Source organism: Solanum dulcamara, chromosome 9, assembly GCF_947179165.1.
Source record: "Solanum dulcamara chromosome 9, daSolDulc1.2, whole genome shotgun sequence".
NCBI classification, from domain to species: Eukaryota; Viridiplantae; Streptophyta; class Magnoliopsida; order Solanales; family Solanaceae; genus Solanum; species Solanum dulcamara.
Genome location: NC_077245.1, coordinates 55,634,018 through 55,660,843, shown reverse-complemented (window position 1 = coordinate 55,660,843; position 26,826 = coordinate 55,634,018). Strand labels below are relative to the sequence as shown.

The window sequence follows — 26,826 nt, the reverse complement described above, 5'->3', positions numbered from 1 at the left end:
CTGCGTCATGAAATGATGTAGGTCCAAATGGACGTCAGTACATGGAATGTACGAGTATGTAATATGGCAGAATGAAACATACCTCAAGAAAGAACAATATTGATTCAAATATCTCAAATCAAAAAGATAAGAGAGACTCAATCAAAGTGTCATAAGTCTAAAGTAAGAATACTATTTTTAGACAAAGACCAATCATATACCATACAATCCAATCCAATCATGTAAAATACAGTTCAATCAAATCATTTACAATTCAATCCCATCCAATCCAATCGTACACTATCCGATCACATATCATTTAATCCAATCCATCACATATCACCTAAGCCGATCCAATCATACACAATCCAATCACATATCATCCAATCCAATCCAACCATGTATATTCCGATTCAATCCAATCCAATCATGTATATTCCGATTCAATCCAATCCAATCATATGCAATCAACTCCACCATAAATTCAAAGGACTCAATTCAATAGATATGCAAATTAAGTTATGCAATGTTTTACAATTCAACTCAATTATCTACAATCACAATCAAACCAATCATAGCAAACACAATCCATTTAATTGAGAGTTTTTCTAACCGACAACTATCACCATATGAGCGAGTGATAGTACAACAAGCTGACGTTATTATCACGTCCGTTCATACCTTGCCAGGGTAAGAAGGAATCAACAATCATGGATCCATAATCAATCAAGTCCTATCATATCAGGACAGTAATTTAGAAAACATCTGACTTTAATGGTTCAATCCTCTCCTACGTTTGATGACGTAGTTTATTGGTTCAAGTATGGACTATACTCTTACCCAATTCGATGCTCGATACTCCTCCCAAGACTCAATATGCTCATATCTATCAAGTGAGTAAAATACTCAAAATACTCATTTAGTCTCAATGGACTCTTTTCAAAACTCAAATCAAATCTGGCCTCATTGGACCTTCTTTCAAATCGACTCATCTCAAATCATCAAACTCTTCTCTTTAAAATTGATACAATCTCAACTCAATCTCAAAAATCGACATTTTTAAAATAAAAATGCTCAACTCATTTATACTCAAAATACTCATGTTCAAAAATGAGAATTTAAGAGACTTTTTCAAACTCCATTTATGCTTAAACTCTTTCTAAATCAAGAATGAAAATAATCACTCTTTAAACTCAAAATAGTGTATAAATAGTTTATGCAAAAATGTTCACAAATCATTTATTTAAAACTCCTTCTCAAAAGATCATTTATTTTCAAAATGTTTATAAGACTCCAATCAAATCAAATTATGCAAATCACATATCACATAATCACACTAGACTCCAATCCACTTCATCACACAACATCCTCATCAACATAACCTCTTCATTCACATCATCGTCAAATATCATCATTCACATCATCATCAAACATCATCATTCACATCATTACCAAACATCATCATCACATCATCATCAAACATCTACTCCAAAATCCTTATTCAATTCTATGTTCAATTTATAGAGACAAAAGGACATTCTAACTCTACCAAGGTTTTGTTTCTTTTTATTCCCTTCACATTCATAACTATCCCAAAATTCTCATATAACTAAAAATCAATTTTATCAAACTCATGTAAAAGAATACCTCATTTCACTATGAAAAATAATATTGTTTTTATTATACATAAAAATCATCAATCTCATCCTCAAGACAAATTATGACCAAAAAGAAAATCTCATCTTGGGTTCATGTGAATGAATACATGAATCCATACTCTCAACAAAGTCAACTCAAGAACATCATTAACACATTTTAGTAATATTCTATAGTTTAAGAAATTTCAAGAAAACCTTTATAGAAGGTTCAAATCTTTCACAACTTCTATCCAACAAATTTATGGACATATGGAAGAACTCAATCCATATTTTAGGTTAGCCTTACATACCTGGAAATGAAGAACATCCCACCGAAAACCAAAGACATGACTTGAAGATCTTGAATCCTTGAGCTTTTGAGAGGATTTCTTGTTGGAGATGTTTGGAAGAGAAGAGGAAATGAAGATTAGGGTTTTTGGGAGGTGAGAAGGCTGAAAAATGATCCCAAAACATTCTAAATTAGGGTATATATGTTTAGAAAAAATGTCCAAGTTTCCCCTCTTCAAAATTTGGAAAACTAGGCAAAAATCTTGCTGGCGCTATAGTGGCGCGTCGCGCTAAGTCAAAATGGGCTTAAAACCCTGCACACCTAATAGTGGCGCGTCGCACCAAGGACCAAACTACTGAGGCTGTTTTCTGGCGCTATAGTGGCGCCGGGTGCCACTGGAGCGCCAAGCCTAAATTTTCTGCAGTTAAAGTCCAGGCTTGCAGTGCTAGTCTATAGTAAAAGGGTCATAACTTTTGACTCCGAACTCCAAAAATTGCAATCTTGGTGGCGTTGGAAATAAGACTTTTAATTTGGTAGGTCGTGGGCTACCTAGTTCATTATACTCTAGGAGATATGCTCATTTGAAGTTGACCCTTATACTAACTCATCCGAAAACTTAATCGATTGGAATTCTTTGGACTCGGTTTGGTGTTAGAGATCCCTTATGACCCCTAAATACATCTAACACACTTCAAATACTAACCCATATATAAAATTACAAGTCCTTCGGTTCGAGTCTACACACACGTGATGAAATATTCGAGTCTTTGCGAAAATATTTCTGGGGTATTACAGTATGCGGGTAATTATTTATTGCCGAATGAGCATTATTGTAATTAGGTTAAGTAGAAATAAATATGGATAATTTTGGGATAATTATTGTTATACCCCCCAAAAGGAAACTATTTACCATTGAATATCCATTACTTTCATACCCCCTATTTTTAATTATCTCACACATTTGATACCATGAGAGTATATAACATACTCTGATGGTATCAAACAATTTCACTGAAGCACACTGAAGCACGATCTCTTTCTTCTTGATACTATCAAAGTATATTATACTCTAATAATATCAAGAAGAAACTGCTTGATACCATCAGTTATACTCTGATAGTATCAAAGAGTAATCAGGGAAGAGGTACTGACATAAATATTTTTTAATTCAAAAAATACAGATCTATTAGAAAAAATGGTAAATTTGCAATATTTACTACATAGCATAGCATGTTTTATTAGCGCATATACTCATACTTGGCGAAATACTTGAAATTCGTGGTTCTTAATTCTTTCTTGGGCTAAACTAAACATGGAAGAAATTACAGGGACGAAAAAGGATATTACAGCCAAACAGAAACTGCAACTCTTCAATCTTTACAATCCCAAAGCCCTTTTACTATAAAAGCATTTCAGAAAAATGTTGAGCTGAAATTTCATTCATCTATCAAGCGAAGAATCACAAAACTCAGAAAAACAACACAGGAGAATTGATTTTTCTAGAGTGTTCTTGTTCTCTTTCTACATTTTTCGATATACATGTAGCTTTGCCTAGTTCATCGGTTCCATTCCTCGAGCTGCGATCAGGTAAAAACCCTAATCTCTTACTTGTCTCCAAAATTCTCTTATGTTGCCGCTGTTTTTTTTATTTTATTAACCCATTTTCTGTGAAAGAAATTTGATCTTTGCTAGTTGGAACCGTCAGTGGCTTTTAATTGGAGTAAAATGTACTGATGATAGATTCTTCATTAATATTTAGCTACATTTGGAAACCTAACTAAGGTTGTTATAAATAGGGTTCTTCTTTCCTTACCCTTTTTGGGTGTTAAGTGATTCTAGAATGATTAGTTTCTTGTTTAAGAATGGAAATTGGTTGTAGTTTACGGGTTTACTGTATAATTAAACACTGGAGGAAGGATTTATGAGGAGGAGTGATGACTTGTGTAGAAGAGGATCATATGGAAACTTTTATCTAAAAGTTTAGTTTGGTTTAGAAGGGACTGGACTCTTTTTCCTGAAAAATTTCTGAATTGAAGGTTGAAATTCAAAATTAGAGAAGTTTGCGGGAGGGTTTGGTGGTGGTTGTCTCCCGTGCCTGGGACTCCTTGGTTTGACTGCCACAGTGATGTACTTGTTGCTTGCACTTTTCTGTTATTGGTGAATCCATGGCAATCACTAAGAAGTGCTATTCAGCCTTCCTGGGGAGTGGACTCCACCAAGAGGTTCTTCTCATGTAATTTCGCCTGTCCGTCCATTTTGGTAGCGGAGGAAATGAGATTTGAACTCACGAGTAATTTTCTTGACGAGCCATTGGCCTGGATGGATATGAGAAGGATGCACTTAAGTACATGAGCTTGTACAATGGGCTTGCTCTCGAAAGGCATTAACTCTTTTATTAGTTGCTTGTTTTAGTAATTGTTTACTATGTAGTATGACCTAAGGGTGACCAGATGCTTTGAGTTATTCTTTTGAAATGTTGCAATTGAGTGGAAGTTGGGAGTGAATATTTCGTGCTCTCTGTTTGTTTTCTCTTTCTTTATGGTGTTGGATTGGATGTTGCTACTAAGTCATGGGGGCTTTGATATGAGTTATGAGTTGCTATATTTTACTTTTGCAATTTTGTGTAGTTTGAGCAAGATGGCCAATCCAAATAATGTTGAGCTGGAGGCAGCAAAGTTTCTGCATAAGCTTATTCAAGAATCTAAAGATGAGCCGACAAAATTGGCTACAAAGCTTTATGTGGTGTGTATACATCTCTTATGTTGTATGGTTTCCAAAATTCGAGTTATTTACCTGTATTAAGTTGTACTACTCATGACTCAGATTTTACAACATATGAGATCCAGTGGGAAGGAGAGCTCAATGCCTTATCAAGTAATATCGAGGTATAGTGTCTTAAACTCCATCCATATATTTAGAGCTTTATAGAATTTCTTGCATATTTTCTGCCTTTTATGGTCCCTACATTTGACAATCATCTCTCTGTTCAATAATTGTTTTTCAATCATTATCTTATTGTACTTCCAGCTATGATGGAAAGTATAACTGTCACAGTATAATGGTAGTTGCCCATGATTCTATGCCTCCTAGCTTAGCAAAAATGCATCCTAGAGATGTGGCTTGCTGGCTGATGCTAAAAGCTACTAAAAATTGATTGTGATATAGTTCAGAGTTCTCGATACTCATCTCTGACTTGCTGTACTGTTACGGTTTTCTTAACTTCCCTAATTTCTGTTTTGTTGATTCAAGGGCTATGGAGACTGTCGTCAAGCAACATGGTCTTGACATTGAGGCTTTAATGTCCTCGCGTCTTCCCGTTCCTGCTTCAGCACAAGTAGGAGAAGCTGCATCATCACAAGTAGCTGGTAAAATGATACTTGTTGCACTTTAATGTACTTCACTAATATGTCAATGCAAGAAGTCCAAGCCATGTCTTGCTGGCTATTTTTATATTTTACGAATTGAGTGTTATTGCAGGATCTGCACAGAGGCCAGGCGTCACTAGAGACTCTAAAGCAAATTTTCTGGGAAATGAGATGGTTAAACCAGATGCATATGCTTCAAGCAGTGCAGTTAGCGGTCCAAGCGGCAGCGGGCATGGTATTTATCAAGCATCTGCACTCCACATCAGTGGTAAGTACAAAGATTTGTATGCTAACTTGTAAGCATGGCAAATCATTCATATTGTCTAGTGTTGGAAACTAAAATATTCAGTGAACAGAAAATATGATTACAATTTGACAAAACGTATGTAGATGGCAAATATGCAACTGTGCATTTTCTACATAAAATTTAGGAAGGAGAAGAAAATGAAACAACAGATAGCATGTCTTGTCGCCAAAGGTTTGTAGTAGCTCGCCTCGTGAGCAATTTAATGCTTTTTCTTGATCATGTTATTAAACTACTTTGATGTATGACACAATGTCAAGCAACAGTCTTTCTCCCAAATGGTGGCTTGGCGGTCAAAGAGTTGGGGTACAACTTTGAGAACCACAAAATGAATATTAGAAATGCAACACTAGTTGAATTCTTCCTATATGTCTAAGCCTTTGTGGATGGAGTTACTCGAGTTGTGGGAACATGTATTTGGTGGATTAGTTGATGTGTAGTGGTGTACGCAAGTGTCAACACATATGTTACTTAAAAAAATTAGGGTGACTTGCTATTGAAGCCTAGGTTTTGTAGATAAATTGGAACTTGAGAGTCAATAAATAATTAAGTTGTTGGACGGGTTCCTATTTTGCATAAGGAGTGAGTGAATGCAACACCCAAGGGTGTGGTTAACGAAGTGGGAGGAGAACAAAGAGGTCAGGCTCAAATCCTAGCGGAGACTAAAACATTATGTGATTTCTTTCCATCTGTCTAAACCTTGGTGCTGTTCCGTACACCACAGTTATAAAAAAAGTGGAGTGAGTGAATGCAAGTTAACCATATATTTGAGGGTTTGATTTTTTTTGATTAGTTTTTTTTTAATTTAAAATGTTGGGGAATTCTCGATAATATAAGTGGTATACCAAAAAGTAGAGAAACCTAGGTTAAAATGTGGGTTTCCACAAAGTTAACCTTTCACCTATCTATATATTATAAAAAAAGTGCCACTCAATCATTTATCCAAACAAGAATCTCATGATACTCTAAAATGAAATTTGAGACATGATATTCTCCACATGTACAAAAACATTTTCACTCCCTTAGAAATCTCTCCTATTCTTCTTCTTCCATAATACCCACATAAGAGCTAGTGGGGCTATGCGTTGTGCTCAGAGTCTTCTCTTTCTTCTGAAAACCCAGCTATATAATGGCACTTTTATTGTACTCGGAATGACCCACTGTATTCTAAACCAATACAGAACTTCCACCATAGGCAGTAGCTAATTGACAATGTAATAAGAAGCGATCTACATTTTTTCTTGAAGATCTATACATATAGCATCAACTGACATGTGATCCTCCTCTTCCTTTGGTTTTTGACTGCCTGTATCGTTCCCTTTTATGCCAAGTACACAAAGAGGCACACTCTTTTGGTCACTCTGGTAGCCAAATCGTGAGATGTAGGAACACTATTTCATCCCGCACGATCTCACCAATAGTTTTTGGTAGTATGATTTGACTGAGAATTGTCCATCTCTCTGCATCCCCCTGTTTCACATGTCATGCATTTGCAATGTGTTCCTGTTTATATGGTAATTCTATTAGGTTTTGCTATTCACCCATTTCCCAAATATTGTAAGTTTCTCTTAAATGTGAGATCCCAATGTAACCAAAAAAAAAAAGAAAATCACCCGTCATGTACTTGCACCACCAATACTATCTAGCTCTAGACTCTTTATACTTTTACATTAGGCAAGGAATTTTCAACATGTTGTCTCTACACCACCTATCACGCAAAAACTTCTTTTGCTTCCATCACCAGCCTTGACTATAACATGGCCACTGAAGTCTTTGCATTCCTTCATATTGCACCTCTAAAGTCTACGCCCGAATGGAAATCTTTGCATTCCACGGTGTATCTTATGGACAATTTGGCTAGAGAGGAACAAAGCTTGCTTTGAAGGGAAGGGAACTCACATTAGTTTAATAAATAGTTTGAATCAGTATATGGATTTATTGGATATGCTAGGAAGAAGAGTGTTGGAGGCTGCCTTTTGTTTTATGGTGTTTTTGTTTCTTCTCCTGTACCATCTTGGTACCATTTAATAAAATGTCTTGACAAAAAAAAGGTCTACGCCTGAATGGAAACTTGATCTTTCTAGTCCTCCATTCCCCCTTGACACTTGACAGTACCATATCTTTCTAATATCATTTCCCTTAAAAACATGCTCTTCCATCCCAAATCTTCATATCCATTTTCCTGACAGAACTTTGTTGAACACCTCGAGGTCTTTCACTCCAAGTCACTCAAGTCCACCCCACTTTTTCGGGCACGTGACAGCCTCTAATCAGTTATCTTACTAAGTATATTGCCTGGTTCCATATGTTGCATCCCAAAGGAAATTCCTTCTGAGTGTTTCTAGAGTTTTATTCAATTTGACTCAAATCCTGAACCTGATCTTGAATTCGACACCGGTTAATGATGCTATTGGGGAAATTTTTCTTTTTTAATCAATATTAGCCCAGTTGAAACTTGTCCATGCCCAATCCTGATGGGCCCTTGATTTACCCCTAGCTTGACTTCATAAGCCACCTGCCTTCCCCAGTCCTCCCTGCAGTCCTTTTAATCTTACATAATAATAAATAAAGTTTAAAGAAAGTTGTCTCTTTATTTGTTTATCTCACCTTTCCTTTCTTTTTTTCAATTTTTTCCGTTTTGACGAGCACTCTTTTGCTTACATGTTAGCCTGTTTTCAACTCTTTCAATCACCGAATTTCATACTGTTAAATCCTTGTTGGAAGCAGACAAAAGCAAGCCAAGGTACCATTATAGATGAACGCTTGTGCTTGGTCTTCAATATTGGTCGGCTCATCAACTTGTATAATCTCATATTTTCTGAAGTTAATCTTGATTCCTGGATAAACATTAAACCATACAAGATATGCTAAAAGTATGTCGGCCAGACAAGTCTGCGTCACAAAAATAAAAGTATCATTCACAAATAATAGATGCGTAAAGTTGACTCTACCTTTTCCTCCCATCACTGCAGTGAAACCCCTCAACAAACCTCCAAGCACAACTTTGTCTGTCATTTTACTTGGCGCTTCAATGTCCCATATGAATAAACATGATAAATTTAGAATCCCGTGTCTCAGATGTATCGAGCAACCAAGAAACCACATCACCCGGGCCTAAATTCTAATGGCAGAACTAGAAAATTGATCCATCTCCTCCTCTTTTTTCCAAATCCCATTCTCATCATGTAATCCAAAAATCCAATTCACGTGATCTTAAGCTTTATAGAGATCTAGCTTGCAACAAGCATCCAACTCTCTCTTCTTCCTTGTGGAATCTGCCACTTCATTCGCCAACAATGCTGCATCTAATATCTGCCTTCCAAACTCATACCGCCCAGGCCAATACCTTATTTAGTTTGGAAGAGACCATCTTAGGAATTACCTTATACATGATTCTTCTAGACGAATAGGATTGTAGTCTTCGATTTTCGGTGCTCCTTCTCCCTTTGGAATGATAGTTGTAAAGGTTGCGTTGGAACTTCTTAAAACTCATTGGTTTCTTGAAACTCTTCAATAGTCTCTAAACTTCGCCATTAACTGTGCTCCAACAGTGTTGAGGGTTTGATCTAATATTTATGTTGATTTTTTTTAGAAGTCTTAACTTTTCGTTTTAGTTGGCAACTTGTGCTTGGAATAATTTATAATTTTTTTCTATTTTCTAGGGCAGGCGGGAGGGTTAATGAATGTCTGTTATGTCATTAGTACTGGTCATTCTAAGTGTAGGAGCAATGTTGATATCTCCAGTTGAGCTGAGTGATAAGTTTCCCGTATCTGGAGACTTGAAAACTAGTTGTACATTCAGGGTAGTTTAATGTCGTAAACTGCTACTCTAATTCAGGTACAGGTGTCAAAGTTCCTGTAATGGCGCCTTCTGCTTCTAATTCATCTCAGCCAGTAGAACCAGGAATTTCAAGTCCAATGCAGTTTGGAAGTCCTTCAATTGATAATCATGGTTATGCAGCAAAATTGCACAAAGATGGAAGCACAGAACCTTTCTCTGGTTCCACTTCGGCTGATCTTGTTGCTGGCAGAGTTGCAGCAGGAAGAGCACTAGAGCATGAAGGAGGATCTAGTATGTTAGGAAATGCTAGCAAGATCAGTCAGGTACTTATTTTCCTTCTTTCCTTATAATGGGCTGTTGGTTGTTGAACAGATTTGTAAATGTATCACCAGATAACTACTATGTTTATGACATTCTATCTTAATTTGACATAAACAAGTCTACGTTTGTTGTATTGATAAAAAAGTTAAGTGTTTACTTTTGGTGTTGGATTCACGTTGTTTAGCATTTGGATACTACTTAATAGTTGCTCTACTTGCAACCTTAAGCCAATACTTTAGTGCCAGGAAATTCCTTTACTTTTTTTCCTGATAGTTAAGGTTAAGGGAGGAGGGTTCTTTGAAATGCCATGCTTCACATGCAATGTTATTAGAAGAAGAATTGGCTGCTGTAATGCCGAACATTTTATGTGATTTGATTCGTAGCAGCGGGAAAGAAGAATAGAAAAGCCAAAATAGTTGATTAGGGAAGATATAGATGGTTGGGGTTGGGGTTGGGGAAGGAGAAAGGAACAGTTTTAAAAGAAGTTACTTGGTGTACTATCTTCTTCCTTTCTAATTGGCTTATTTTATACTTGTGTCTTGATAAACCAAATTTATTGTTGTGGTTGAAAATTTAGAATTGAAAACCGCTAAATGATTATTTGAGAAGATAAAGGTGGGTGAAAAAATGATTCACTTTATATCAACTTGTGGTCAAATAAATGAGAGAATTGATTAGGTCAAATTAACAAGAGACATGTAAAATAGTGGCAAGGAGTTCAGAGGCAGCACATAATGTGTGAATTTCACGGGCACCCTATTTGGTCGCCCCAACCTGCACCCATTTTTTTTTGAAGTTTAACTAGTACCCAATATACATAACTTTAGACAAACTTGATTTTTTCCCGCCTTTTCTTCTCCTCCTCCTTAGTTACAACAACAACAACAACCCAGTGAAATCCCACATGTGGGGTCTGGAGAGGGTAAAGTGTACGCAGACCTGACTCCTACCAAAGTAGGACGGCTGTTTTCGAAAGACCCTCGGCTCAGAAAAATTATAAGAGAAGTCAGATACAGATAGGAAGTTCAAAGCTAAGAAAATAACAAGAGTAACTCAGATAAAGTAGCGCAATCAAAGTACAGAAAGTAATAGATTATAATAGAAATCAGACCACAACGAATTATAGTACGCTAATACGCCTACTAAAAAGGAAGAGTAACGAGACTATGGACTAGCCTTCTGCCCTAATGTGGGTCCTCCACACCCTCCTATCTAAGGTCATGTCCTCGGAAAGTTGTAACTGCGCCATGTCCCGCCTAATCACCTCTCCCCAATATTTCTTCGGCCTACCCCTACCTCTTCTGAAACCATCCATGGCCAACCTCTCGCACCTCCGCATTGGGGCATCTGAGTCTCCTCTTTATGTGTCCAAACCATCTCAGTCGCATTTCCCGCATCTTGTCTTCCACCGAGGCCACTCCTACCTTGTCCCAAATAGCCTCGTTTCTAATCTTGTCGCTCCTGGTATGCCCACACATCCATCTCAACATTCTCATCTCAGCAACTTTCACCTTTTGAACATAAGATACCTTAACTGGCCAACACTCCGCCCCATATAACATAGCCGGTCTAACCACCACTTTGTAGAACTTGCCCTTAAGTTGTGGTGGCACCTTCTTGTCACATAGCACACCGGAAGCGAGCCTCTATTTCATCCACCCTGCCCCAACACGATGTGTGACATCATCATCAATCTTCCCGCTGTCTTGCATAATAGACCCAAGGTACTTGAAACTACTTTTCTTTAGGATGGCCTGGTCACCAAGCCTAACTTCAGTGCCAACCTCCTGAGGTGTCTCACTGAACTTGCACTCTAAGTACTTAGTCTTGGTCCTGCTCAGCTTAAACCCTTTAAGACTCCAAGGTCTGTCCTCCTCCTCCTTAGTTGTTGTACAATAAGATATTTCAATTTATAGAAATTGAAGTATAATGCTTTGAAGAAGTGGGTCTTGAATGTCAAATATGAAAGGGAATTTGAATCAAATTGGTTATTATTGGAGAAGCTTGAAAATATTGTTAAATCACCAAAGTTGCAAAATGATTTGGGTTTTTTGTTATTTGGACAAATTGATGATTGATGTTTGTTTTTATGATATTTGGAGCTTATATTTCAAATTTGAGCTCATTTGGAGTGAATTTGGATGTTGAATCGTTAAAACAAAAAACAAGTTCCCCTTTTAGGGAAATAGTTTGTTCACCTGAACTTCATGCATAAATGTCTTAAGTTTGACATTGTATGCCTGAAGTTCAACCATATATGCTTGAACTTCCTGCAAAATACTTGAAAGTATTGCCATGCATATGCCTCAGCTTCATGCAAATGGCCTTCATCAAAAGAAGACAAATAATAGATGTAGTGCTAATTGCAAATGAATGTGTAGATTCTAGATAGGGTAGTAAGAAGCCAGATATTGTTTGCAAGCTGGGCATTCAGAAGGCCTACGACCATCTAAATTGGAATTCCTAGTACAACCTGTTTGGATAAGCTTTTTTAAGCTGCTTATAAGATGAAAACTGCTTATTTTAAGCTAAAAAAAAGCTGGGGTAACCCAACTTATTTTTTTGGCTTGTAAGCTGTTTTCAACTTATAAGCTGTTTTAGATAAGCTAAGTTAAACAAATCCAATTATTTTTTGGGACTTATTTTAAGCACAAAATGACTTTAAGTTGGCCAGCGAAATATTCAAAAAAGCTGAAAACAGCTTACAAGCAACTTATAAGCTAATCCAAACGGGCTCTTACAACTTTTTGGAGAAGATGAGGTTTGGGCATGGGTGGATCAAATGGATTTCACAATGTATAAGCACAATCAGATTCTCAGTGATAATCAACAGGGTACCAAATAGGTTCTTCCCATATCAGAGAGGCTTGAGACAGGGTGATCCCTTGTCTTCATTTCTTTTCATATTAGTTGTGGAAGGAATGGGCAACCTATTGTATAAGTCAAGGGGGAAAGGATGGATTAGAGGCTTCCAGGTGGGAGAGGAAAGCAATTTGGAGGTAACACACCTTCAGTATGCAGATGATACCTTGAGATTTTATGAAGCAGTAAAGGAACAAGTTCTAATATTAAGGGTCATTTTCATCATTTTTGAAGCCATCTCCGGGTTGCACATAAATTGAGGGAAAAGTCTCATATATCCCATCAACACAGTTGATGAGATAGAGAACCTTGCAAGTAGACTTGGGGGCAAGGTGGGAGATGCCACTAACTTATCCTGGCATGCCACTTAAGTCAATAGGGATTTGGAATGGGGTAGTGGAGAAATGCACTAGGAGATAAACATATTAGAAGAGTCGATACCTTTCTAGGGGTGGCAGACTAACACTATCCAATAGTGTTCTAGACATTTTGCCTTCTTATTTTATGTCTATCTTTCCTATACTTGCCAGCGTAGGTAAAGAAATTAGATGCATTGAGAAGGAACTGGCAGGGAAACAAAGACAAGAAAAAGTTCCACCTAGTTAAGTGGGAGGAGCTATTAGTTTGCTACTGGTGAAGGAATGTTATGGAAAGAATCCATTGTTGCAAAATATGGAATGGAGGACTAATGGATGACTAAGACTGTAACAACACCCTACGGATGCTTAGTTTGGAGAGCTATCAGGAATCTATAGCCATTGATGTAGATCAGAACAAAGGTGAAGATTGGGAATGGACTAAGAGCATCCTTTTGGCATGACAAATGGACAAGGTAAGGAACTATGAAACAACATCCAGAACTCTTCACATTAAGTCAATAGCAACATGCCGCAGTTGTCATGATGCGGACTGGTCGTGGATGGAACTTATTCCTTAGGAGATATTTGACTGATTGAGAGATGAAAAGAATTGCAGAATTTTACAATATAGTAGCAGGTGTCAATAACCTCAATGGAGGAGAGGACAAATTGGAATGGAAAATTCTCTGTCAACTCAGCATATGTGGAGCTAACTTCAACAGTGGTGAAGGAAAGAGATTAGCCTTGGAAGATGATATGGAAGCCGTAGATATCTTACAAAGTAAACCATTTCACTTGGCTTTTGGCCAAAGAGGTTGTCTTGACACAGGAAAACTTAGCAAAAGGGGTCATCAACTAGCCTCTAGGTGTTTTCTGTGTGGGGAACAAACCAAGACGATCAACCATCTTTTTTTGCATTGCAAGTGGACAAACCAACTATGGAGGATGTTTATATGCCTAAAAAGGGATCATATGGGTGAAACATGGAAGCATAGCAGATGTTCTAAGATGTTGGAACAAGGATGTATGGTAAGTAAGGAGGAGGAGAGATGGAAGATTGTCTCGGCTTGTATTTGATGGTCAGTTTGGTCTGAGAGGAATAAGAGGTGTTTTAGAGGAGTACAAAGCAACTTACAATATCTTAAGTTGAATTGCTTAGGCCTATTTTATTTTTGGTGTGAGCACAAATTATTAGTTGAAATGGAAGACATTTTTTATGTTTCAAGCTTTTTGTAAGGATTGATTGAATCACAAGATGTAAGTGTAGTACTTTTGTAGGGGAACTACACTTATTAGTTGTAGTATATCTGTGGATATATAGAATTAATGTTACCTTTCTAAAAAAGAAAAAGATGGGTTTTGGTACTAGGTGGATCAAATGCTGCATTAACACATTGAAGTTCTCAACTTTGGTTAATAGTTCACCAATTGGTTTCTTCTCTTTTAAAAAAGGGGGTTGAGATGGGGGATCCCCTGTCACCATTTCTTTTCATCATAACTATGGAAGCGATGAATGATATGCTTTAAACTGCTAGAAATAGTGTTGGACTAGGGGATTTGAGGTAAATTTTAGGATTTCAAACAAAGATAACATGGGAATCTCATACTTACAATATGCAGATGACACATTGATTTTTTATGATGCTAATGGGGAACAATTAAGTGTTCTTAGAGTAATATTTATCATATTTGAGGCTATCTCAAGTCTGCACATAAATTGTTGGAGGAGCTATACATTTATTCAGTTAATACTGTGGATGAGATTCTCATGCTAACTGATATTTTAGGAGGCAAAGTGGGAGAACAACCCACAATATGCTTGGGCATGCCTTTGGGAGCAGAGTAGTGGCCAGTCAAGAACCCTCACATTCAAAAGATGAAAGTTGCTTCTCTTTTTAAAGATGGGGTTGAGACGGGGGATCCCTATCACCATTTCTTTTCATCATAACTATGGAAGTGATGAATGATATGCTTTAAACTGCTAGAAATAGTGGTTGGACTAGGGGGTTTGAGGTAAATTTTAGGATTTCAAACAAAGATAACATGGAAATCTCATACTTAAAATATGCACATAAATTGTGGGAGGAGCTATACATTTATTCAGTTAACACTCTGGATGAGATTCACATGCTAAGTGATATTTTGGGAGGCAAAGTGGGAGAACAACCCACTTGGGCATGCCTTTGGGAGCAGAGTAGTGGCCAGTCAAGAACCCTCACATTCAAAAGATGAAAGTTGCGGAAATGAGGATGATGAGATGGATGTGTGGGCTTACTAGGAGAGATAAGATTACAAAATGAAGATATTTGGCTCAAGATAGAGTGGCTTCTGTGAAGGTAAAAATGCAGAAAACGAGATTGAGATGGTTCTGGCTTGTGAAGGGTAGATGCATGTATGCGTCAATGGGAAGGTTTGAGAGGTTTGGTATGGATGGTTTCATGATAGGTAGAGGTAGGAAGAAGTATTGGGGAGAGCTTATTAGACAAGACATGATACAACTTCATCTTATCGAGGACATGACCTTAGATAAGAGGCTATGGAAGACACAAATTTGGGTAGAAGGCTAGTAGGTAGTTGGGTGTTGTCTCACTTATCCTTTCATACTAGTAGTTATAGCATTACTCTTGTAGTTTCTTGTTCTTCGATTTCTATTACTACTAATTGTTTTTTCTTGTACTTCGATTGTAATATTATTTAGTTATAGATACAACCACAACAACAACAACAACAACAACCCAGTGAAATTCCACAACATGGGGTCTGGAGAGGGTAAAGTATATGCAGACCTTACTCCTATCAAGGTAGGATGACTGTTTCTGAAAGACCTTCGACTCAATAAAAGCATAAAAAGAGGTTAGATAAGGCTAAGAAGTTTAAAGAGATGGAAAAGCAAATAACGAGAGCAACACAGATAAAATAGAGTAATCAAAGTACAGAAAGTAATAGATAATAACATAAATCAGAGCACAAGAAATTATAGTGCGCTAATGCACCTACTAATAAGGGAGAATAACGAGACTATGTACTAGCCTTCCACCCTATTGTGGGTCCTCCACACCCTCCTATCTAAGGTCATGTTCTTGGTAAGCTGTAGTTGTGCCATGTCCTGTCTAATCACCCCTCCCCAATATTTCTTCGGCCTACCCCTACCTCTTCTGAAATCATCTATGGCCAATCTCTCACACCTCTCCACTGGGGCATTTGTGTCTCTCCTCTTCACATGTCCAAATCATCCCAGTCGCATTTTTCTCATCTTGTCTTCCACCGAGGCCACTCCTACCTTGTCCCGAATAGCCTTGTTTCTAATCCTGTCGCTCTTGGTATGCCCACACATCCATCTCAACATTCTCATCTCGGCAACTTTCATCTTTTGAACGTGAGAGACCTTAACTGGCCAACACTCAACCCCATATAATATAGCCGGTCTAACCATCACTTTGTAGAACTTGCCCTTAAGTTGTGATGGCACCTTCTTGTCGCATAGCACACCGAAAGCGAGCCTCCATTTCACCCTGCCCCAATATGGTGTGTGACATCATCGTCAATCTCCCCGCTTCCTTGCATGATGGACCCAAGGTACTTGAAACTACTTTTCGTTTGGATGGCCTGGTCATCAAGCCTAACTTCCGCGCCAACCTCCTGAGGTGTCTCATTGAACTTGCACTCTAAGTACTCTGTCTTGGTCCTACTCAGCTTAAATCCTTTAGACTCCAAAGAATGTCTCCAATCCTCAAGCTTAGCGTTAACTCCACTACGAGTCTCATCGATCAGGACTATGTCGTCTGCGAAAAGCATACACCATGGCACTTTACCTTGAATTTGTCGCGTCAACCCATCCATCACCAAGGCATATAGAAATGGACTGAGAGCTGATCCTTGATACAACCCCATCACAACTGGGAAGTACTCTGAGTCCCCTCCTACTGTCCTTACCCTGGTTTTGGTACTCTCATACATGTCCTTGATTACCCTAATGTACGCCATAAGTACACCTTTGGCCTCCAGACATCTCCATAGTATCTCTCATGGAATTTTATCGTAAGCCTTTTCTAGATCGATGAATACCATATGCAAGTTCCTCTTCCTCTCCCTATACTGCTCCACCAGTCTCCTCATAAGATGGATGGCTTCTGTAGTTGAGCGTCCCGACATAAATCCGAACTGGCTCTCTGAAATAGACACGTCTCTCCTCACCCTCATCTCCACCACTCTTTTCCACACTTTCATAGTATGACTTAGAAGCTTGATACCTTTATAGTTGTTGCAGCTCTGGATATCCCCTTTGTTTTTGTATAGTGGGATCTTTACGCTCGACCTCCATTCTTTGGGCATCGTTGCCGTCTTAAAGATGACATTAAATAACCTAGTTAGCCACTCCAAACCTACCGCGCTCGCCTCTCTTCCCAAGTTCCCCAGGGATCTTGTCAGGTTCGTCGCTTTTCCCCAGTGCATCCTACGAACAACACCCTTAACCTCCTCTATCGTAATACTCCTGCAACCTCCAAATTTGTGACGCCTCCCTGTATGTTCCAAATCTTCCAACACAATCTCTCTGTCCCTTTCTTCATTCAAGAGTTTATGGAAGTATGATTGCCATCTCTGTTTAATGAGGGTCTCCTCTACCAATACTTTTCCATGCTCGTCCTTAATGCACTTCACTTGATCCACATCGCGTGCCTTTCTCTCCCGCGCCCTGGCTAGCCCGAACAATTTCCTATCCTCGCCTTTCTCTTCTAGTTCAGCATAAAGGCGTTCAAAAGTTGCCATTTTTGCCGTCGAAACCGTTGACTTTGCCTACTTCCTCGCTATCTTATAAAGTTCCCTATTCGTCCACTTCTCCACCTCATCCTTTCTTTCTATCAACTTCGCATACGCCTCCATTCCACTACCAGTCCCCCCTCGATGCCGACTACGACTACCTGTCGTGATTCCTAACACTTCCCTTGCTACAACCCTAATACAACTAGCCTTTCTATCCCACATACTGTTCGCATCCCCTCTACTATCCCAGGCCCCCGTATCCTTCAATTTCTCTCCCATTTTCAGGGCACTAGCCGTGGTCAAACTCCCCCATCTGATCCTAGGTCGGTCATCCCCGACTCTCTTCTTCCTCATCATCTTGATCCCTAACTCTATCACCAAGAGCTTATGTCGGGTTGTAAGGTTGTCGATCGGAATGACCTTACAGTCTTTGCACAGACCTTTATCATCTTTCCTAAGGAGTAGAAAATCTATCTGAGTCTTAGACACGGAACTACGGAAGGTTACCAAGTGGTACTCCTTCTTTGGGAAACTCGAATTGGCTATCACCAACCCAAAAGCTCTTGAAAGTCGACCAGCGAATGTAGAAGTTCTGTTCTCAATTTAGGGTTGTATTCACCAAACAGTATATAAAAACAAAAATTATAGAAAATGGAGAAAAACCCAAATAGATCCTGCGATATTCGTTAATATTTTGAAAAAAAAACAACTTGAAAGTTGGAATATATTTCCACATTTTTATCTTCTTATCCTTTTCACATTTAGGGAATTGTCACAAGTTGCTAGGTTCAATACGTGGATATATGGGCATCTAAGAAATTAATATTGTGAGTAGCTCCCATTTTAATGCTTTGTCATGCTATTTTAAGTATTTTGTCATAGCTTCTTCATATTTGTATCCCGACTGCTTTGTTTTGTTATTCTTGAGTTGAGGGTCTATCAAAATCAACCTCTTTATCTCCCAAGGTAGGGGTAAGGGAAGGAATTTTATCCCACCAGAAGGAGAGATGATTGTCCCAGCATGTATATGGTGGTCTGTGTGGAGAGAGAACAGAGGTGTTATGAGGTTAAGCAATGCAATATCCAGAAGTTGAAGATGAATTGCTTACCCTTTATTAATTTTGTTAGTTTTGGTGTAAGCAGGATTTTAAAGTAGAAACTGAAGGTATTTTTGATGTTTTAGACTACATGTAAGCAGGAACATAGACAGGAAGTTTTCCTCCATTTTGTAATTGTCTATTTTGGGGGACTATGCAATTGGTAAAGTATACCTGTTAATATATAGAATGTTAGCATTATAAAAAAACGATCCATTGGAGGAACATGGAGTCTAGTTGAAGTTCTGAGCATCCCATATCGAGCACTATCATAGAAAATGGAGAGCACTTCTGCCAAAGGCCAATCTACATATAGATATTTGATTATACCTTGTCTTTAACTGAGGATACTGTTATGGTTTGCCAAATTGCTCCTTTAACTAGGTAACTAATGATGATTTGGAACCAGATAATACATAAGTCTGGGCTAAAATTTGATTTTTTCTCATCAAAAAATGAATTATAGACAACTTGTCCTTTCTCTTGCAACTTAAAAATGTGGAATTCATTTTTCGTTATACTTTTTGACAAGTATGAATATTGAGATATGCACCTGTATCTGACATGGGGAAATTTAATTTGTTTCTTCTTCTATATCTTTCTAATAATCATGTGTTCCGGCGTACATAGACTCTTTTGCCACAATCAAGCAAGGCAAAATTAAAGGGCCAGGATAGCAAGATTTTTTCATGCATCTTCACATGGAACATCTATTTTATAATTTATTTAGTTACATTTTCATCATTAATACAAGTTCCAGAGATAAGGAGAAGATTTCCAGATGGAGGATTACAACATTTAGTTAAGTAGTGTAAACACTGATCTTTATTATTATTGTAGGCATGCTGTGAGCACCAATAGAAGGATCTCCAAAAACCTGAACTTCATTATTCTTGTCTCTTGTAGTTTTTAGGAATCCTTTCCTTAGATTTTCAAGTTAGAGGACGTTTGGTGTTCTTTCCAATTATTGCTGAAGTTGGGCTGCATAGAACAGAGGATCTGTTTACTATGTTTAGGCTTCTGTATTTCTAGGAACATAATAGATTAAGTGATAGCATTCGGGGCTTGACAATTTCACAATTTGCATATATGGGCTATTTGGAAATTTGATGGAGAACAAAAAGTGTCTCCATAATTTGAGCATTGTGTATCCTGGATTTAGTTGAATTCAACATACCAAAGCATGAAGCTTAATTCCTATGGATTTAGCACCGACATCATGCAAATCTTTTTATAGGTGTTTCAAGAGCATCAGTGGATGTTTCCGAAACCTGAACTTCATAAATTTTGTTAGAAGTATCCTGTGTATTTTTCAAGTCGGGGAGATCAATCTTCTATCCAAGAAATGGCTTGAGTTGTATTCTATAAAGTGCATCTCCTGCGTGTGGATTTCTTCTCAGTTTTTAGGAACATAATGGATTATCCGGTATCATTTGGTAACATGTTTGCTTTATATATTTTTCTACTTCAAGAATATTAAAAACAATTTGGATCCAAAACGAAGGAGATGTCTCAGTAACATGAGCATTGCTTAGCATAAGTGCAGCTGTAATAGAAAACAGTTGTCTACATCATTTCACATATCAAATTGTGAAATTCAATTTCTAATGGATTTTGCATAAAGAATTGTGGAAGCTTATTTTGGGGAGGAATTTAGCTATAATTGCGATAAGCCGATAATATACATTTATCAATAGGGTGCCTGTCTTTTGGTGTCATCAGTTTTCTGGTATGGTTTCTATGATGTTTGGAGATGATGGTAGAACTGTGGCTTTGGGACAACGATTTATCATGGATCTCTTCTGGGTACAGATTTTGAACCTCATGATGGGTTCTGTCGGCATAAAACTAATACTGTTTTTGGAAATGAGTGCACCTCTCCTTTTCTAGATTCATTTTGATGTTTTTTCCTTTTGGGAATTTGCAGTATTAAATCAAAGCCTTGCATAGATTTTCTGCTCGATTGTTGTTTTTCTTTATTCAATTTATGTTCATGCATGGACACCATTTTGATTTTGCATTCTCCATTGTTAAGTAATTCATTGCTCAACTTATTCTTATGCATACAGAGTCTCTTTCCTGACACCATCGAGGCATGTGAGGATGATATAATTGGAAAATAGCTTTCTTTATCATACTCGCTAAAAAACAACTCTGATTGTATTTAGTTTGTTTTCTTTTTCAGCAGTATTCACTTTCTCTGAGCTTCATTTTTGCCTTAATTTGTTTGTGTCAGCAGGGGGGCGTGCCCAACAATGTCCCAGAGAAGAGTATTCTTAGAAGTGAAACAATCAGAGATGCAGGGATGTTGTCTGTTGCTGCTCAGGCTCCTGTATCTGCCATGCCTTTCAAAGAACATCATTTGAAACAGCTTAGAGCACAATGCCTTGTGTTTTTGGCATTTAGGTATGTAGGATAATGCGTTAGATTTTAGTGTTAGTCATTATGCAAAGAAATTTTTGCTTCCGGCTACCACAGTTTTCAATGTCTCCTCACTTATAGGAATGGTTTAATGCCAAAGAAGCTTCATCTTGAAATTGCACTTGGAAACTTCTATCCGAAAGAAGGTATCTGCTGCTTAATATCTCTATTTTTTCTTGCTCTGATTCAAATGTTATATAATCTGTGTCATATGCTATATGTGGTGTTCTATAGATCGCAGAGAATTGGTTGACCCTAAAGGAAGGGAGCAACTGGTTACTGATCAAGGCAGTGCATCTGAAGTCATACGAACATTTGGAGGAGCTGGCGAAACTGACAGGCTTTCTTCTGGCCCTACGCCTTCTGGAATTCTTACTGATACAAATTCGTCAATGGAGGCTGAGAATGCAAACTTGATGGAAGATAAAAATGGTCAGCTTGATCCTTCTGAGCATGCTGATGAAAGGAGACCTCAAAGAAAGATGAGAATGATTCAGGATGCTGAAATGCCCATCCAGGATGCTACAGAATCACAGGCATCTGCTCTTAGAGGAGTTCTGGCTGATCCGAAATCCTTTCCTCCCTATAATCATGAGCATGCTCCTGCTAGTACTGAACAACTTGGAATGTTTCCTCAAGTTTCCTCTGTTATGGGCATAAGCAAGCAAATGAAGCCTGATCTGAGTGGTAGGAGTGGAACTGAGGCTTCAAAGGTATCACCACCTGCCTCTGCCAATACCCATGGATCGGGTCCGCTAATGAAAGATAAGCATACTGGTCAGTCTCAAAATCTTGTTGACACTCAAGGAAATCGACATGCTGATAGTAACTTGCCTAGTTTACCCTTGAGGCAACAGTGGAAATCTGTTCCTGGAGTAATTAATCAGAGTCCTGCAACGATGCAAGTGAAGGATTCAAATATAATGCTGAAAAATTTGTCACAAGGTCTGAATAATATCTCTTGATAAGAATTTCACCTCTTATCTATTTCCTTACAAAATATTCACCTTTCCCCCTTTTTTTGGATTTGGTTTTAGCTTTGGGGAGCTAAGTAAGACGAACTTCTTCTGTTATAACTTCCATGCACAGATGTAGATTCCACCTTTCTTTTTCTTGCTTTTTTTTGCCATTATGGTGTGGTCAAATCCCGTCCATGGGATTGATTTTCCTGTGTGCTGAGTGTACATATATATTTGTATTTGTATGACTAGTTACTGTTCTAACATCTGCACATTAAGTTCTAACATCTGTGCACCAATTTCATTTACAGTGCAAGAAACAGATCAAGAGGATGATAATATTTCAGCATCCACGGATAGGTTATCATCTCCAAGGCATACAATGCTGGAGAAATGGATTCTGGATCGACGGAAAAGGAAGCTTATTAGTGAACAGAAATGGTCGGAAAAACAGCAAAAAACAGAAGAAAGAATTGCTGCTTCTGCAGAGAAGTTGAAGGTATGTTATTGAAAATTCCTTCTTCCTTATGTGATGCAATGCTCTTATCAGAATTTGGTGTAGACTGGATTTTGGGGTGAGTTCTGTTGATACTGATTAGATTGGGGACTGTCTAAGGCTTACTTCTGGTGGAACTTGATTCAGTATTAGCTTCTTCATGAGAGTTTGTAGATAAGATCCTATTTACTCATCTAGGGTGTGACTGGCTTAGTGATCAATGAAACGGGTTGAGAACCATGAGGTCTCGGGTTCAAATTCCAGTAGAGGCGAAAACACTAGGTGATTTCTTCCCATCTGTCTCAGCCTATTGAATAGAGTTACCCGGGACTTGTGCCGGTGAGAAGTAGCAGGTACCCGATGTTATTAGTTGAGGTGTGCGCAAGCTGATTCGGACGCCACAATTTTTTTTTTAAAAAAGATCCTATTTACTTATCTATTCAAGAAGTGGTCCACACTTCCAGGTGGGGAAGAATTCAGTTGGCTTTGTTTCCGTCATTGGGTGGGGGGTGGGTGAGTTTACAGTAATTAAATGTACTGTTTGCTCAATGGTTCAGGACTCATAGAATCCTGATGTTATGTCAGGATTTCTTCTTTTGGCTTGACTAGAACTTTCATTCACCTAAAATCACCAAGATGTGTAAGCAGTGTATACACTTTTTTTGGAGGGGTGGGTCTGCATAGAGTGATTCTGTTAGAAGAGAAAGAGCCGCAACCATTTCCCTTTAAAAGTTTGAAGTGCCAAATTGTTCAAAACTAGACCTTTTCTTCCTTAGAACAGCAGATATTCTTTTTTATTTTAACTGTGCACATTGAGAACCAAAGTTGTTTATTTACTTCACTACCTAAGCACTGTTTTGGATATAATACAAAGTTACTGTTCATCAAAAAATTCCAGAGATTCTCAATAGTTTCTTATTCCATTTTGAAATGGTCAAAACAACTGCCAACTGTGTAGTCCGTGCAGATGAAGAAAAACTGTTTGGTTGGTCATTTTTCTACCTTAGCTGCAAAATGTTAAATTAAACTGCATAATGAGTGCAAAATGATGTCATTGATGCCAAAGATAATAAGCAAATTGAAGTTGACATGAATGACTTTAATGTTGCATAGGTCTTTTCTTTATGGATCTTCAGTGCGTCTATGACTTACTTTATCCCAAAAAATAGGATTTCACTAAACCTTGCATAAGCTGTTTTTGATGCTTCAGAACCGAAGATCTTGAGAAGAAGTAGACTTGTATTTTTGGATATTTCTACATCTCATGAGAATTGGGTACTTATACATTGAGTCCTGCGACTAATTAAGGAAAGAGAATCAATACAATAAAATACATTGGAATAACATATTCTATTCTCCTATTATTAAGCAATTCAATCAACAATATCCTCCAATCAACACAAATCATTTGATGATATGCTCTTCCAGCGTGTGATACACATGTGAGCAACTATTATAAGCATCTTTGATCTCCATAGATTGCTATGACCTGATTTATGTGACAATGACTCTTACATCCCGGTTAAGATTGCTCGCATGTGATAGATACTTGTCTTCATTTATGTTGCAGGAATCTGTGAGCTCCTCTGAGGATATCTCTGCGAAAACGAAAAGTGTCATTGAGCTGAAAAAGCTTCAACTGCTGGAGCTGCAGCGTCGTGTACGAAGGTAATCAGTCTTGGTTTACTTTTTGTGCATTCTAGATGTAGGGGTGGCAAAATCAACCCCAACCCGCCTACTCCGTATACGGGTTGGGTCATGACCCGTCCATTAAGTTGACTCAACGGGTTGAATTCGAAATGACCCATCAGACAATCGGGTCAAAATGGGTCAAAGTACTGCAACCCGAAGGGTCAAAATTTAACCCAATCCAAACAAACAAGCAAATCATATTAGAAAAAGGAATCGTTTCTCGAAACTCAAATTCTTTTTGCATGGGAAACGAGTCTAATTGATTAAAGGTAATTAAGCTAACTAATCTTAGAAGTTTGATCTATTAATCATTTTAATTAAGGGCAAATGAAATTATAAAAAAGTACTACTAATGGGAAGATGCATGGTTGGGGCACAATTCTCTTAAAGAGCAGTTCTCGGATATTTTTAGAATAACAACTCAACACAATGTAGTAATTGCAGATTTTTTTATTTTTTTATGACCGTGGTGTCCGAGCTAGCTTTAGTGCACCTCGATTAATTCCATGGGATACCTGCCACTTCCCACCAGCAACAGGTACCAGGTAACTCTATCTACCAAGGCTAGGACAGATGGGAAGAATCACCTAGTGTTTTTTGTCTCCACTGAGTTTTGAACCTAAAGACCTTAGGTTTCTCAACCACTTCATTGACCACTAGGCAACACCTTTGCGTGCGTGATTGCAAAATTTTATTCAACAATAAAGGTGGGATCTCTTTCTTAGAAGGAATGTGATTGGGAACTAGAACTAGTATGTCTCTTGCTTCAGCTGCTAAGCAACAGAGCGTTGGACTGCAACAAAGCTGATTCTATTAGATGGAAGGGGCATCCCAAAGGTCTCGTTATGGTCAGAAGCTGCTACACGAAGCTGGATTCAAGTAACAACGGGGTTTTTTGTCCTTGGAATTTTTTTTGGCTCATCTAGGCACCTTTGAAGGTCTCTTGCTTCTCTTAGATTGTGGTTAGAGAGTCTTGTCTCACTCATTCCAACCTTCAAAAGAGGAAAATTCAGCTTTGTAGTAGGTGCCCCATGAGTGAAGAACACTCTGAAGATGTTGGCCACCTCTGTTTGCATTGTAGAGTTACTACTCAGTTGTGATTTTTGTCAGTCTGACGCATGTCTACTACTAGCAACTTCAATATACCCATACCTCATCCATCTATTGGACCAAAGTTGGTTGGCAACACCTTCCACATCCCTGCTCACTTTTGTCTCTTGCAAACTGTGAGAAATATAGGAGAAAAATATTATTGAATTGTACAAGAACAATATTACACAAAGATCCTATTTATAGACACTATAAACAATCCTTTTTCAAGTAGGATACTATAAACTATTCCTATTTCTATTCCTATTCTAATACCCCCTCTCAAGATGGTGCATACAAATCATATGTACCTAACTTGTTACAAATATAATTAATACGAGGGCCGGTGAGGGATTTGGTGAAGATATCTACAAGTTTATCACTTGACTTCACAAATTTTGCAACAATATCTCCTGAGAGTATCTTTTCTCTGACAAAGTGACAATCAGTCTCAATGTGCTTAGTCCTCTCATGAAACACGGGATTTGATGCAATATGAAGGGCTGCTTGATTATCACACACAAGTTCCATATGATCGGTTTCTCCAAATTTTAGTTCTCTCAGCAACTGTTTGATCCAAACTAGCTTACAAGTTGCTACAATCATTGCCCGATATTTTGCTTCTGCACTAGAACGAGCAACCACAATTTTTTTCTTACTCTTCCACAACATCAAATTACCTCCTACTAAAACACAATATTCGGATGTAGAACGTCTATCAAAGGGTGATCCTGCCCAATCAGCATCTGTATATCCGATGATATGCTCATGGCCGTGATCCTCGAAGAGTAGTTCTTTACCGAGAGATGACTTTATATATCGCAGAATATGAATAACTGCATCCCAATGACTATCACAAGAAGAAGTCATAAACTGACTTACAACACTCACAGGAAAGAGATGTCAGGTCTCGTAACTTTGAGATAATTCAACTTTTCAACTAGCCGTCTATATCTTTCAGGATTACTGAGTAGCTCCCCTGTCCTGAACACAATTTAACATTTGGATCCATATGAGTGTCAATGGGTCTACATCCCGTCATTCCTGCCTCCTCAAGAATGTCTAAGGCATACATGTGTTGAGAAAGAACAATACCTGATTTAGATTGAGCAACCTCAATACTTAGAAAATTCTTGAGTCTGCCGAGGTCTTTAGTCTGGAAATGCTGAAAGAGATGTTGCTTCAAATTAGTTATACCATCTTGATCATTGCTAGTGATAACGATGCTGATTGGGCAGGATCACCCTTTGATAGACAACTAAATAAATACACAGATTTGGTGCAGAATGCCGATAGAAGACAGAGTGATCAGCTCCACTACGAGTTATGCCAAACTGTTGAATTACTGTGTTGAACTTTCCAAACCAGGTTCGAGGAGACTGTTTCAGACCATAGAGTGACCTACGCAATTGAC

General features: G+C 38.1%; 1 protein-coding gene across 2 annotated transcripts in view; it reads left to right on the top strand.

Moving 5' to 3' along the window:
• Positions 1–3,338: 3,338 nt before the first annotated feature.
• LOC129904114 (chromatin structure-remodeling complex protein SYD) overlaps positions 3,339–26,826 on the top strand; it is a 54,929-nt gene continuing 31,441 nt past the window's right edge. For both annotated transcript variants that reach the window (XM_055979645.1, XM_055979644.1), the window contains exons 1-11: positions 3,339–3,492; positions 4,533–4,647; positions 4,729–4,790; positions 5,155–5,270; positions 5,383–5,538; positions 9,413–9,678; positions 20,995–21,161; positions 21,258–21,322; positions 21,411–22,121; positions 22,447–22,634; positions 24,202–24,299. In XM_055979645.1, the coding sequence (XP_055835620.1) occupies positions 4,543–4,647; positions 4,729–4,790; positions 5,155–5,270; positions 5,383–5,538; positions 9,413–9,678; positions 20,995–21,161; positions 21,258–21,322; positions 21,411–22,121; positions 22,447–22,634; positions 24,202–24,299 (1,934 nt within the window). In that variant the 5' untranslated portion in view covers positions 3,339–3,492; positions 4,533–4,542. The remainder of the gene's footprint in view (positions 3,493–4,532; positions 4,648–4,728; positions 4,791–5,154; positions 5,271–5,382; positions 5,539–9,412; positions 9,679–20,994; positions 21,162–21,257; positions 21,323–21,410; positions 22,122–22,446; positions 22,635–24,201; positions 24,300–26,826) is intronic.